This window comes from Eschrichtius robustus, chromosome 10, assembly GCF_028021215.1.
Source record: "Eschrichtius robustus isolate mEscRob2 chromosome 10, mEscRob2.pri, whole genome shotgun sequence".
NCBI lineage: Eukaryota > Metazoa > Chordata > Mammalia > Artiodactyla > Eschrichtiidae > Eschrichtius > Eschrichtius robustus.
This window is the reverse complement of record NC_090833.1, coordinates 108,717,543-108,730,251: the sequence shown is the minus strand read 5'-3', so window position 1 is coordinate 108,730,251 and position 12,709 is coordinate 108,717,543. Positions and strand designations below refer to the sequence as shown.

The 12,709-nt window shown below is 45.2% G+C and overlaps 1 protein-coding gene across 1 annotated transcript in view; it reads left to right on the top strand.

Moving 5' to 3' along the window:
- Window positions 1–12,709, top strand: part of SCARA5 (scavenger receptor class A member 5) — a 114,806-nt gene that overhangs the window by 18,410 nt on the left and 83,687 nt on the right. Inside the window, exon 3 of the mRNA XM_068554035.1 lies at window positions 5,801–5,929. Coding sequence (XP_068410136.1) covers window positions 5,801–5,929 — 129 coding nt within the window. The remainder of the gene's footprint in view (window positions 1–5,800; window positions 5,930–12,709) is intronic.

Sequence of the window (12,709 nt, the reverse complement as noted above, 5' to 3'; positions counted from 1 at the left end):
ACTCAGCTATGGGAAAATTGTGCAGCTACATGTAGATGGGTGTTTAGAGGTGGGGAAACCACCCATCGGACTGCTTCTAGCCATTCATCAGCAAGCACGGCTCCACACAACATCTCCCAGCCTGGCCTTCGGAACCCAGTCTGCAAGTCACTTTGTACTTATTTTTTAGTTCCTATTTGCCCTTCTGGAGTCACTATCCTGTCCAAGCCTCTTGAGCCTCCTTCTCTTGGCTTCCTGATCGTCTGAGATGTCACCCGCCTTTCTGGAGGCCACTGCAAGATGAAAACCCTTTCCCTTGATTCTCCCAGATCTTGGAAGAGTTTTTGTTTTGTTTTTTTGGTGTCATTCTCCCCCTCGATCTGGTTTTGTGTGTGACCATGTCTGCAAGCAACGACTATGTTTAATAACTAACAGCTTGGTCTGGTACTTTCCTCAGAACAGTTCTCACACGGAGGAAGAAAGTTTTCTTCTTCAAGTCACAGTTTTCAAATTTCTAATAGCTATAAATCAGACGATAAAGCTGGAGAGAAAGATAATAGATTTCAGCCCATCTACAAAAGCCTGTCCTTCAAAGCCCTGCTGAGTTGCTGCCTCTTCAAGGCAGACCCTGAGATGACCTGCAACACAGAAGGACTCACTGCCTCTGCAGTGCCATGCTTTGCTTGTGCCATATCGCCCCTCTACACCTGCTTCATTCACACCTGTGTGATAGTTACCAGTTTATATGTCTTCTTCCCCTCGGGTGTGAGCGTCTGAAAGGCAGTGATTGTATCTTCATCTCTCATTCAACAGATATTTTCTGAATGCCTGCTGTGTGCCAGGCACTGGTTTAGGAACTGGAAAGTTGGACGTGAATGACACTGACAAAATCTCTCCCTCACACAGCTTGTTATCTTTGTATTTCCCAATGTCTACCATAGTGTATTAGTTATCTACTGCTGCGTAACAAATGACCCCAAACCTTAGCAGCTTAAAACAACAAAATTTGTTATCTCACTCCGTTTCTGAGGAAGCCGTGGGTGTGCAAGGAAATCCAAGATTTTGTTTATTTTTTCAGATCCAAAATTCTGCTCAGAAAATATGTATATACATATAGTCCAATCTGGCAGAAATCTGGGAGCAGCTTAGCTGGGTTGTTCTGGCTCAGGGTCTCTCATGAGACTGCTGTCAAGATCTCAGCCAGGGTGTAGTCATCTGAGGGCTTGATTTGGCTGGAGGACCTGCTTCCAGACTCACTCATGTGGCTGTTGGCTGAAGGCCTCTGTTCCTTACCATGTAGACTCTCCATAGTGTATTCATGACATAGTGGCTGGCTTCCCCCCAAATGAATATTTCAAGAGAGAGAAAAAGTAAGCAAGAAGGAAGCTGCAGTGTCTTTTCTCTCATCTCAGAAGTGACCCACCATCACTTCTACCATATTCTACTAGTCACACAAGCCAATCCTGGTACAATGCAGAAGGAGACTATACAAGGGGTTGGGATCATCTGGGGCCATCTTGAAGGCTGGCTACCACAGTAGGGCTACCACAGTAGGACAGTGTGTGTTCAATAAAAGTCTATTAGAGTTTTTACCCCAACAATCCATAAGTCAAAACCTTTACTGAGACTTCCCTGGTGGCCCAGTGGTTAAGAATCTGCCCTCCACTGCAGGGGACGTGGGTTCGATCCCTGGTTGGGGAACTAAGATCCCACATGCCTCGGGGCAACTGAGCCCGTGCGCTCTAGAGCCCACGCCACAACTAGAGAGGAGCCTGAGTGCTGCTACAAAGATCCCTCAACTAAGACACAATGCAGCCAAATAAATAAATAAATATTTTTTTAAAAAACCTTTACTTTTTTTAAATAGACTAACTTTTAGAGCAGTTTTAGGTTTACAACAAAATTAAGTGGAAATTACAGAGAGTTTCCATGTACCCCCTGCCCCACACGTGCACAGCTTCCCTTATAATCAACATCCCCCACCAGGGAGGGGCATTTGTTACAACTGATGAACCTACACTGACATGTCATTATCGTGCAAAGTCCATAGTTTACGTTAGGGTTCACTCTTGGTGTTGAGCATTGTATGGGCTTAGACAAATGTATAATGACATGTATCCATCATTACAGTATCATACAGAGGAGTTTTACTGCCCTGAAAGTCCTCCGTGCTCCACCTGTTCATCCCTCCCCACTCCCAACCCCTGGCAACCACTGATCTTATTACTGTCCCTATAGTTTTGCCTTTTCCAGAATGTCATAAATCTGGAATCATACAGTAAGTAGCTTTTTCAGATTGGTGTCTTTTACTTACTAATCGGCACTTAAGCTTCCTCCATGTCTTTTCATGGCTTGATAGCTCATTTCTTATACTTTTTTAAAAAAATAAATGAGCATACTGTTTTTACTGATTGCATTGTTTTGGATTGTTTCCAATCTTCCACGAAGCTTAAGTAATTTGAATGGTCTACTCAGCTAACATGCTGCTGCTATGTTATATTAAGAAGTCAATAAAAGTGTTTTGGGCAGACTTAGTAACTTGTCTTTCCCCTAAATTGTCTTCTTTCCCTTACAGTCATATTCTCTAGCCATCTTGCCAGAAACATTCAGTGAAGTTCCACTTGTGGAACGGAACTTCACTGAATGTTTCTGGAAAATCTCTATTTGAAACCCTTGTTATGTTCTATCTAGAATGGATTTTGTGTAATGCGCAAGGTAATTGAGTCTTGCTAAAGGAACTGAGCTCTCTCAGACGAAGGTCTATGTTGTGTGTGTAAGTTGATGAAGGGATCTGTCACCAGGGGTGCTTGCTATTAGACAGAAGCCTCAGGTAGAGGAGAAGGGAACTACTCTTTTTTGATGGGGAAAAAATAGAACTATATCATTGCAGTTTGCCCCACTGTTACAATGAGCTGGCAATACACGTGCAAGCAACAGGGCAAGATGCAAGTTAGCAGTCTTCTTGGCTGTGTGATTTTCCTCCCCCATTCTGCCAAATATTGAAAGTTAGTACAGACTTGACAATAAAGGGATGACACTCTAATTAGTGGGAGTAAAGGAAAAGTAGCCCTTGCTCTTGTGACTGATTGGTTTAGGAAAATGTTTTCATTCCTAAAGGGAGGAAGGGGTCCTGATTGCTTTGTTTTCCTCCCGAAGGTGAAAAATTTCAAACTGAATGACAATTAGCACTAATCTAGCACTTTATAAAGTCTCACTAGTCAATCCGTGAATGTGTGTTGTTTGCACTTAATCCCTTACTGTATTAATGTTCAGCTTACTAAACAGACTGCCTCAAGCTCAGGCAAAGTATTAATATAATGTCTTGTGCCTCAATAAAAGAGTTACGTGCAAAAAGTTATATCAACTTCTTTTTGAGAGAACGATTTCTTTTTTGTAATGAACAAGAAATAGAACATTTCAGTGAAACTGGAACAGTTAACAGCATATGGTTGAACTTAATTAAACCTTCAAGGGAAATAAGAAGAGGGTCAAACAAAGGCAACAAATGAAGAAGCCCAAGATGGATTGGGGATAAACATAAGGACAATAGCATTTCAGCCTGGGTATCTTCTGACCCCTCCCAGTAGCTAGGCTGCCATCATTCTCATCATTATGTCAAGAAAAGCAGGGATGAGGAGAGCTGGAACAACCATCGCAATAAAGATACTAATGTTTGTATAATACACTATGCTATGCCTACCGCTTTGACTCTCGAGGGAAAAAAACTTTTCTCTAAGAGCTGCAACCCGCCAGCCAGTGGTTCTCATGAGAAAAAAAAAAAAAAGACAAAATGCTACAAGAAGCTTGCGTATTTAGGAGCAAAACAGGTTATAGATCCTACTGTGTGGAAAGAGATAGAAAATTCTGGAAAAGAAGATTTAGGGTGAGTTAGAAAGATGTGCAAGTCTTTGTGGAAAATCAGGTTAAGTCTGTTAAGTCTAGAAAATTTGCTAACATTTAAGTGTTGATGAGAATGGTAACTGAATTTGTATTTCTCGACAACTCGTTCCAAATCGTACCCGATATTTTACGGAAATAGTATGTAATAGTCCAACTTAGCTATTTTAACAACAGCATTTTCAATAAAATGGAGTAAATGCGTGGGAAAATGTTCCTCACTGAACAATACCTCTGGAGAGCCAGGGCACCAGCGTGGTCACCGCCATTTCCCTTGTGGTCACCAAACCTCCTGAAGGCCGTGCAGTTGGCAGTGTTACCTGAGAGGTGATAAGGAGCCCCCGAAGCACCTCAAATGTTTTCTGACTCTCAATTATTTCAACATCTGCTGTCAGCCTTTTCCGGTTCCCACCCGTGCCTCCATGAGCAATGTTCTCCAGTTGGCAATACTCTCCCTTGCAGGGGGCAGAGAATGAGCATGATAGGGACATGCGTACTTTGAAAAAAAAAATGCCCTCCATAGATTCTTTTTTTTAAAAATTAATTAATTAATTAATATTTTGGCTGTGTTGGGTCTTCATTGCTGTGCGTGGGCTTTCTCTAGTTGCGGTGAGCGGGGGCTACTCTTCATTGCGGCGCGCGGGCTTCTCATTGCAGTGGCTTCTCTTGCTGCGGAGCACGGGCTCTAGGCTCGTGCGGGCTCAGTAGTTGTGGCTCGCAGGCTCTAGAGCGCAGGCTCTGTAGTTGTGGCGCACGGGCTTAGTTGCTCTGCGGCATGGGGGATCTTCCCGGACCAGGGCTTGAACCCGTGTCCCCTGCATTGGTGGGCGGATTCTTAACCACTGCACCACCAGAGAAGTCCCCCCTCCATAGATTCTTACCTGCCGTGCTGGGGGTCAGGGCGAGACGGCATCCCTTCCTCTCCATTGTCAGCTGACAGAGCAGGTGGACGTTGGTGAGCTTGCTGGCCTCTGCACTGGCCATCTGAAGGCTGCCTCGAAGGAGAAGTCCAGTGGAAAGAGGACAGAGAGTCAGGGCACCTGGGTCCTCACCCAGGGTTTGTCACTAACATTTGATGTTCTTCATCTGTAAACAGAAGGGGTTGAACTACACAATCCGTAAGTTCCATTAGAACTCATATTTTGCTGTTCCATTTTGGCCAGAACCTGATGAGCCTTGTGTAATTTCACAGGATGAAGTTAGGTACTATGTCTTCCTGTAAATCTTAACCCGAGGTTGTAAACTGGTGGTCGGATGCGGCATGTAAATGTGTTTTGTTTTGTTTACGCTCCCTAGTGGTTTCTTTTTTTTTTGCTCTAATTAGTTGTCAACACTTAAAAAAAGGGAGATTTCTCCAAATCACTTCTGACTTGTCTTGAAGCCAGAAGTGGTTTGGAGAAGTGATTTTTGGATCTGCCGACGCCCGGCCCTTCTTCCTGCATGGCAACCTCTTCTGGACTGGGCATGCACTGTTGGTTTTCCCAGGCCCACCTGGCCCACATCGCTTCCAGGCCACTGTTAGAAGCTGGAGTTTGCAACCTCTTTCTAAAATTCTCTCCATCTTCTCCTAATCACATGGGACAATAGCACTTTATAAAGGACACATATTCCAGCCTATCTGAGCTTTCTCTGTGACTTGGACTGGCTCTAGGAGGCGGGTTTGCGTGGCCTCGTGAGCTGTGGGCATGCCTGTCTGGCTAGTTCATGAGCACAGAGGGTGGGAGGAGAGATAGAAGCAGAAAAGCTTCTCACGATTCAGAAATGCTTCCCACCATTCCAGCTGCATTACAGATGTGCAGAAGTTGTGTGAGAGGTTCCATGTGAACATCTGCATGCATCAGGGAGAGATGAGACCAAAAGAGAAAAAGGGCTTTGGGGATTTTCAAATGTCTTTTTTCCTCTTCTTCTTACCCTTATTGTCTAGGTCCGTGCCACAGAGGACGGGCGGGAGGCTGCTGCACCCAGCTGGGCTCCCTGTCGGCCCTGAAGCACGCAGTCCTTGGGCTCTACCTGCTGGTCTTCCTGATTCTCGTGGGCATCTTCATCTTAGCAGGTAAGAGCATCCTTTCCCATCCTGGCCTTTAAGGAGGTGAGCAAGAAGTGAGAGCAGATGGGAAAACTGGGGAGCTGGAGCTCTTCTTTCCCACAGTCAGGAACCCAAACACTGCTTTTCTCACCATGGAAACCACAATGGAGGAAGCTGGCTGGTCTTTCCAACCAGGCCTGACTCTGAGCAGCGTTGCCTGTTTTGTGTGGGATGAGGAGCTGGCAGGGGCTATATGAGCATGGGAAATCTCTTGAGTCCAGGAGTAGAGACCTAGCTGCTCCAGGTGGCTTCTGCCTTGTCCTGCCTCATAGTGTGACGCTGTGCATTACACTGGACCTCCCTAGAGCTCTGCACTATGGTTCATACTGAGCAGGCTGGGCCCCCTGTCCTGGGATGTGATGAAAATACTGAGCAGGCTGGGCCCCCTGTCCTGGGATGTGTCTCAAAGATATGAGACACTTTGTTGCTGAGGCTAATCAGGGTCATGGTAAACCTGCTGCCCCTTTGTGATTACTGGGGGTGGGATGAGGTTGCCCCAGGTCAGCCGGGCTCTTCTCCCCAGTTTCTGTCTGTAGAACAGGCTGGACTTTGGTCCATGTCCTCTAGCCCAGAAGAAGAGCTCATGGACCCAGGAAGGGATCAGATGGAAGATCCCATGCTTTGATCAGCCCAGCTCACACACAGGTCAGACCACCGTGATGGAGATGGTGGAGCAGATAGGGACAGAGACCGTGGTGGTCTCTCCTGACTCCCACCCAGAGGGAGAGAGGCTGAATCCCCACCTATCTCGATGGAGGTATATAAGGCTTGACAAAGTGAGGCCAAGGGATCAGTTTATTTCAGCATCACTCATCTTACATGAGTGCCTACTTTGTGCCGGGTTCCATGCTAGGATTGGAGACACTGCTAAATAAGGCCCAGGGGCTCCCCTCCTGGAGCTTCCTGTCTAGGGGAGGAGGTGGGAACACAGAGGTAGAGCCCTGTCTCAAGGCAGAATGTGACAGGGACAATGATGGGGCCTTTGATGTTGACACACAAGTGCTGTGGTGACCCAGAGGAGATGCACACAGAGCAAGTATGGCTGTTGCATGGAGGGGCCGGGGTGGGGTACGGGGAATGTAGTCAGAGGAAGGCTGCTGGCCAAACAGATCTGACTTGGAGCGCAGAGGGTGGGGTCCTTGACTTAACTCTTAATTAACTTAACCCTTAACTCTAGGAATATGGAGGCCAAGTCCTTGCGGATGACCCCTCACTAGAAATCCCTGGTCTCGTGTCACTTTCTGTCAAATGAGACTAGTCTCTTGGGCCCGGTGATGGGATATTCAATGTTGCCTTTGCCCTCAGATTCCCACACTCGGGGCAAAGGGCATCACTAGGGGTGGTGTCTGTCCCATCAACCATTGACCCGGGTTGGGGGGCAGCCAACAGCAACAATGAGAGAAACTAATGATTCGTCCAAGGGATGATATCCAGCCAGAGGATTTTTTGAACATGTTCTTGGGCTGCTCAGTGAGAGATTGGGATCTGGGTTTTGTGGGCTTGGCAGCCATGACCATAACAAATTTCCAGAATTTTTGGAAAGTGTTTCGGCCCAGCAGGAAAGCTGGGCTATGGTATTACAACTACTCTGCTGAACAAGAATTTTTAGGTGACAGAAGAGGGTCTGGTGGAGAGAGCCAGGCTGGTGGGGACCCTGGGGCAGGTCTCTGGAGCCCTGGAAGGCCTGGAAGGGCATCATCTCTTGGGTTTCAGAGGAATGAAATTTCTCTTCCGCAGTCTGAAGGGCTGCCATGGGGAAAAGGACGGACATATTCTGTGTGGTCTCAGAGGGTAGAACTAAGTGAATGGGTGGATTTTGTAAAGAGACAAATTCCCATTCAAAATAGAGGAGACTTTCTAACAAGAAGTGGTACCCAGCACAATGCAGAGAGGCTTTTCTCCTGGCTTGGAGGTCGAATGGGATTTATGATGATGTTCTGGAAGTTTCAGAAAGGAGGGTGGAGCATGGTTTCCTAATCTAATGGAAACATTGCCTCGCTTCCTGTTATTCCATGTGGAAATCTGGGGAGGATTTTGATCATCATAATTACCTTTGAACCTGAAGTTTATGAGTACCAGATTGCCTGTGTGGAATGAAAATTTGGGGTGGATTGGAACTGATCTGATGAAACAGAGCATCAGACTTTATCTCTTGGCTCTGTGGCCTGGCCACTGTCACCTTCCCAGTTTCTTGTCCGGAAAATCATGTTGGCCTCTGGGAGAGGTTTGAGGAGGGTAGCCAATGAAAAACTATTGTAACCAGCTGCCCCTTCCCTAGGGAGGGGACTTAGGAATGTGGTGGATGAGTCCGGAGTTCTTCAAAGAGGCCCTTCCTGACGTTGGGTAGGACGTTTCTTCAGATTACCCTGATTGAAGACCTCCAGGGATGCTCCTTTTCAAAAATACCAAGATGGTGGGGAGATGCATGGTTCAGTGTAAACCAGAGCTAACCTGGCCTTTTCTTAGGTGTCCTGTTGTGGCTGCTTCCTCATTTGGGGCAGAACTTGCTCTCCAGTGCCCTACTGAGGTCACCTTTCATAGGAGGTACTATGTTCTGAATTGTGTCCCCTCCAAAATTTATGTATGAAGCCCTAACCCCCAGTGTGATGGTATTTGGAGGTGGGGCCCTAGGGAGCTAATTAGGTCATGAGGGTGCGGCCCTTATGATGGGGTTAGTGGCCATATAAGAAGAGGGGAGAGAGAGACACAGAGAGAGAGAGAGAGATCTCTGCCATGTGAGGACACAGGGAGAAGGGGCCATCTGAAGCCAGGAGGAGAGTCCTCACCAACAACCAAATCCGCCTGCACTTTGATCTTGGACTTCCCAGCCTCTACAACTGCGACAAATAAATTTCTGTTGTTTAAGCCACCCGGCCTATGGTATTTGGAGATGGGGCACTAGGGATCTAATTAGGTCATGAGGGTGGGGCCTTGTTATAGCAGCCCTAGCTAAGACAAGAGGAGTTCTGTATGAACCACTCTTAGACTTCAAAACCTCCTCGTCGACACAAAGCTCATACATCTGACAATTGGATGACAAAATTAACCACTGCAACCAAGTGTCATGTCTGAATATGTGGTTGGTAACATCTGATTGAAGTACAGATGCCTGCTCTTACTTCAATATTACCAAATTATAGTCTCACTGCATAAAAATATTACTCATAAAATTTCTCATGGGATTTCTCTCGATTCCTTTCTTTATCCAAGTATTCAAAATAAAAGACAAATACTGTATCTGTGTTTATGCAGCATCTCAGCATCCCCTCTCAGGTTAATCCAGCCATTGCCCAAACTATGTACTCAACTGGGCTTTCTACCCACCACCTAACTCTCCATTCCTGACCAGCATCCTCTTGGGAGCTTTCCTCTGATATTCCCACACCATCACTGGGTTCTATGCCCACAGTCTTCCATCATCTCCCAAGAAGGCAGCATTGGTCCATTCTTCCCAAATTCCTCTAAGCCTTTCTATGTCTTCAACCCATTTTACCTGGACTGATGGTTTCCTATTATGTTTTTGTTCTGTTCCAGTGTTCATTGTGGGACAGTAAAGACTCTCAGCCTTAAGTTCATGAACAGGAGAATTGAGATTGGATGGTCATGTGGTCAGGAGGTCCTCCATCTAGCACTTTATGGAAGATGTCCTCTCTGATGGAGTTCAAGGGTTAGAGGAGGTTCAACCTTATCCATGACTATTGTGGGACATCACTGTGGTGACAAAGGGTGGTCATCAGGAACTACCTCTTCCTCCCCTTGCCTGTCGTGGCCCCATTGAAGAATTTGAACTCCCACTGTGACATGAAACAGCAGAAAGGGGACGTGTCAACATCTGGGGATCTAATTTGGTGGAAAGCTGGAGCATTACAGCAATCCAGACTATAGAGTTGGACCAGGGAGAGCTCCTGGTGAACTAGGGACTCCTATCATGCCTTAATTTAATCCTTTCTTAATAGCAGTCAGCCATTGCCATCAACATCCTCAATAAGTACTTAACTTGTGCATGAGTGCTTAGTGAGTTTAGGACAACAGAGCAAGCCCTGGTGTCTTAGTCTGTTCAGGCTGCTATGACAAACTACCACAGACTGGGTGGCTTAAACAATAAGTATTTCTTTCTCACAGTTCTGGAGGCTGGGAAGTCTGAGATCAAGGCGCTGGCAGACTCCATGTCTGGTGAGAGCCCACTTCTGGTTCATAGATGGCTGTCTTTTTGCTGTGTCCTCACATGGAAGAAAGGGCTAAGGATTTCTCAAGGGTCTCTTTTATAAAGCCACTAATCCCATCCTGAGGGCCCCACCCTCAGGACTTAATTATCTCCCCAAGGCCCCACCTCCTAATACCATCCCTTTGGGGGTTAGGATTTCAACATATGAGTTTGGGAGGAACAAAAACATTCAGTCTATAGCTACAGAATAAAAGATGTAATTCCTGCTCTGGGAGGATTTAAAATCCTAACACACGTTCACATTAGGACAGTGTGATGTAGCTAAGGCCCCGTGCCAAATTCTGCAAAGGAGAGCCTGATTCTCAAGAGCTGGAGGGGTTAGGGCAGCCTCAGCCTGGGAGAGCTGAACACCAAGTGACCCAAATGTTGTTTAAATTGAGCACCCCTTTTTAGATCACGTTGTTTCAAGGAGGTCTGTCGCCAACTTTGCAATCAGGGAACAGCGTGCTCAGAGCCCACATCCCTTGATATGGCAGATTACTGATACCATCGTGCATCTTGGAATTTAGAGCGTGGTGCCCTCAGCCTTTTCTGGGACACTCTGTCAGAAATAGCACATGCGATGTCATCCTGTGCTTATTGTGAGGGCGCCCTTGAGGACATTGTTTGTTCTGTTACATAACGTCAACTAAGAGGACCTGTGGAGAAAGTATTTTCTGTCTTAGTCTCAGAAGGAGAAATACTGTTCCTGAGGAATTAGTTTGTTTTCACCTGAAGGAGACTGTGGATCTGAAAGTCATTAAAATCACTTTCGGGGAGGTAGTTAATGCAAACTGAGAGCGAGTTGTCATCCCTTTGTAAGATGTGTGAATTTGTAGGCAATTAAAATGGAAACCTGGATACATCTCTGGTCCACCCACAGCAAGTGTATTGACCTCCAGGAAAATGTTTTTCTGCTAGTCTCATTCTTACCTTCGTTTAGTGTCTCTAACTTGTTCTTCCTTTATCTTGTTCTCATCTACTGTTATTTTAGAATATTTTATGTATCCTCATAAACTGCCTTAATCCTTTTTGGAACAAGGAAGGGTATTATGCCCAGTTTTGTCTTTTAAAAATAATTCTGCCTACTCTATTCAACTCTGCAAGTGCATGATTTTTTAAATATGTGAGTGAATGAATGAATGAATGATAGAGACAAGGTACCTTAGAGGGGATCTTAGTTGTGGAAAAAAGATGATGATTTCAGTTTTAGCCAAATATCTAAATGACATGGTAATTATGGACTCACCATCAGGTACCCTTGGCTAATAGACGAAGTAGGTGTGTAATTAATTATATTAAGACACACATGTCATGGTATCTACTGTATTGGCATTACGGCATTTAGGGAGAATATTAGGATAGAGAGGGTCATGTAGTACCTTATGCTGGTTAACACCACGGGCTCTGAAGCCAGCCTGTTTGGGTTTGAATTTCCCATTCTCTGTTACCAGCTATGTGATGTTAACCAAGTGACATGAACTTTTTCTACCTGAGTTTCTTCATCTGAAAATGGGAGAAGTAATTGTACTTGCCTCTTTGGGTTCTTACGAGAGTTAAATAAGTTAATATATCTAAAGCACTTAGAGAAATACCTGGCACACATTAAACATGGTAAAAGTAGTAGCTATTATTGTTATTATAGTAGTAGTACTATGCCTACTATCAGTATTATGACTTTTGCTTTTTCTTGGTTTTCTTTGCAGTCAGTTAAGCTTGATAACATAAACTGAGAGTCAGAAAAACTTGGGTCTATAGTCCCACTTCATCCATTAACACCCTGTAATCTTGGGAGAAATCACTTTGCTGGCTGAACCTTTGTACACTCATTTACAAAATGAGCAGGTTGGATTAGATCAGTGTTTCTCAAACTTTTTGACCATGACCTACATTAAGAAATACATTTTACATGACAACTATTTCACACATATATTCGTAACTGAAATAATCTTAAATGTGTGATGAATGCTGATGATTTTCTATTCTGTTCATTTAACAAAGAATGGTCACAACCCACACATTTTTTTCATGATCCACGAATGGGGTACAAACCAAAGTCTGAAATACAGTGGGCTAAATGATAGCTCTATTATTCTATGTGTCTTTCATACATTCTAAGAGAGTAGCTATGTTCTCTTTGGCTTGTGGGTTTTGAGAGTAAATTTCTGGGTTCAAGTCCAGGCTGTGCCTCTGAATGTTTCTGTAATCTTGGGGCATATCATTTAACCTCTCAAATCCTCAGTTTCCCCACCTATTGCATACGATGACAATGGTACCTAGCCCCCTAGGGTTGTCGTGAGGATGAAATTAATCCATGCATGAAAACTCTTCATGCCTGGCACATTCTGTCAGAATAGCAAAGGATTAGAAACCTGTTCATTTAGCCTGAGCACCCAGTGGTTTTGTGTATAAACAGAGGGAACTAGGCGTGCTTGGTGCAGTGGGAGGGGATGTCCTCAGAGCCCACATGGTTCCTATAAATGGACAGGGGAAGCCTGGAGACTCTGAGGGATCCTGCACTTACTGTGGCAGCACAGGGAACA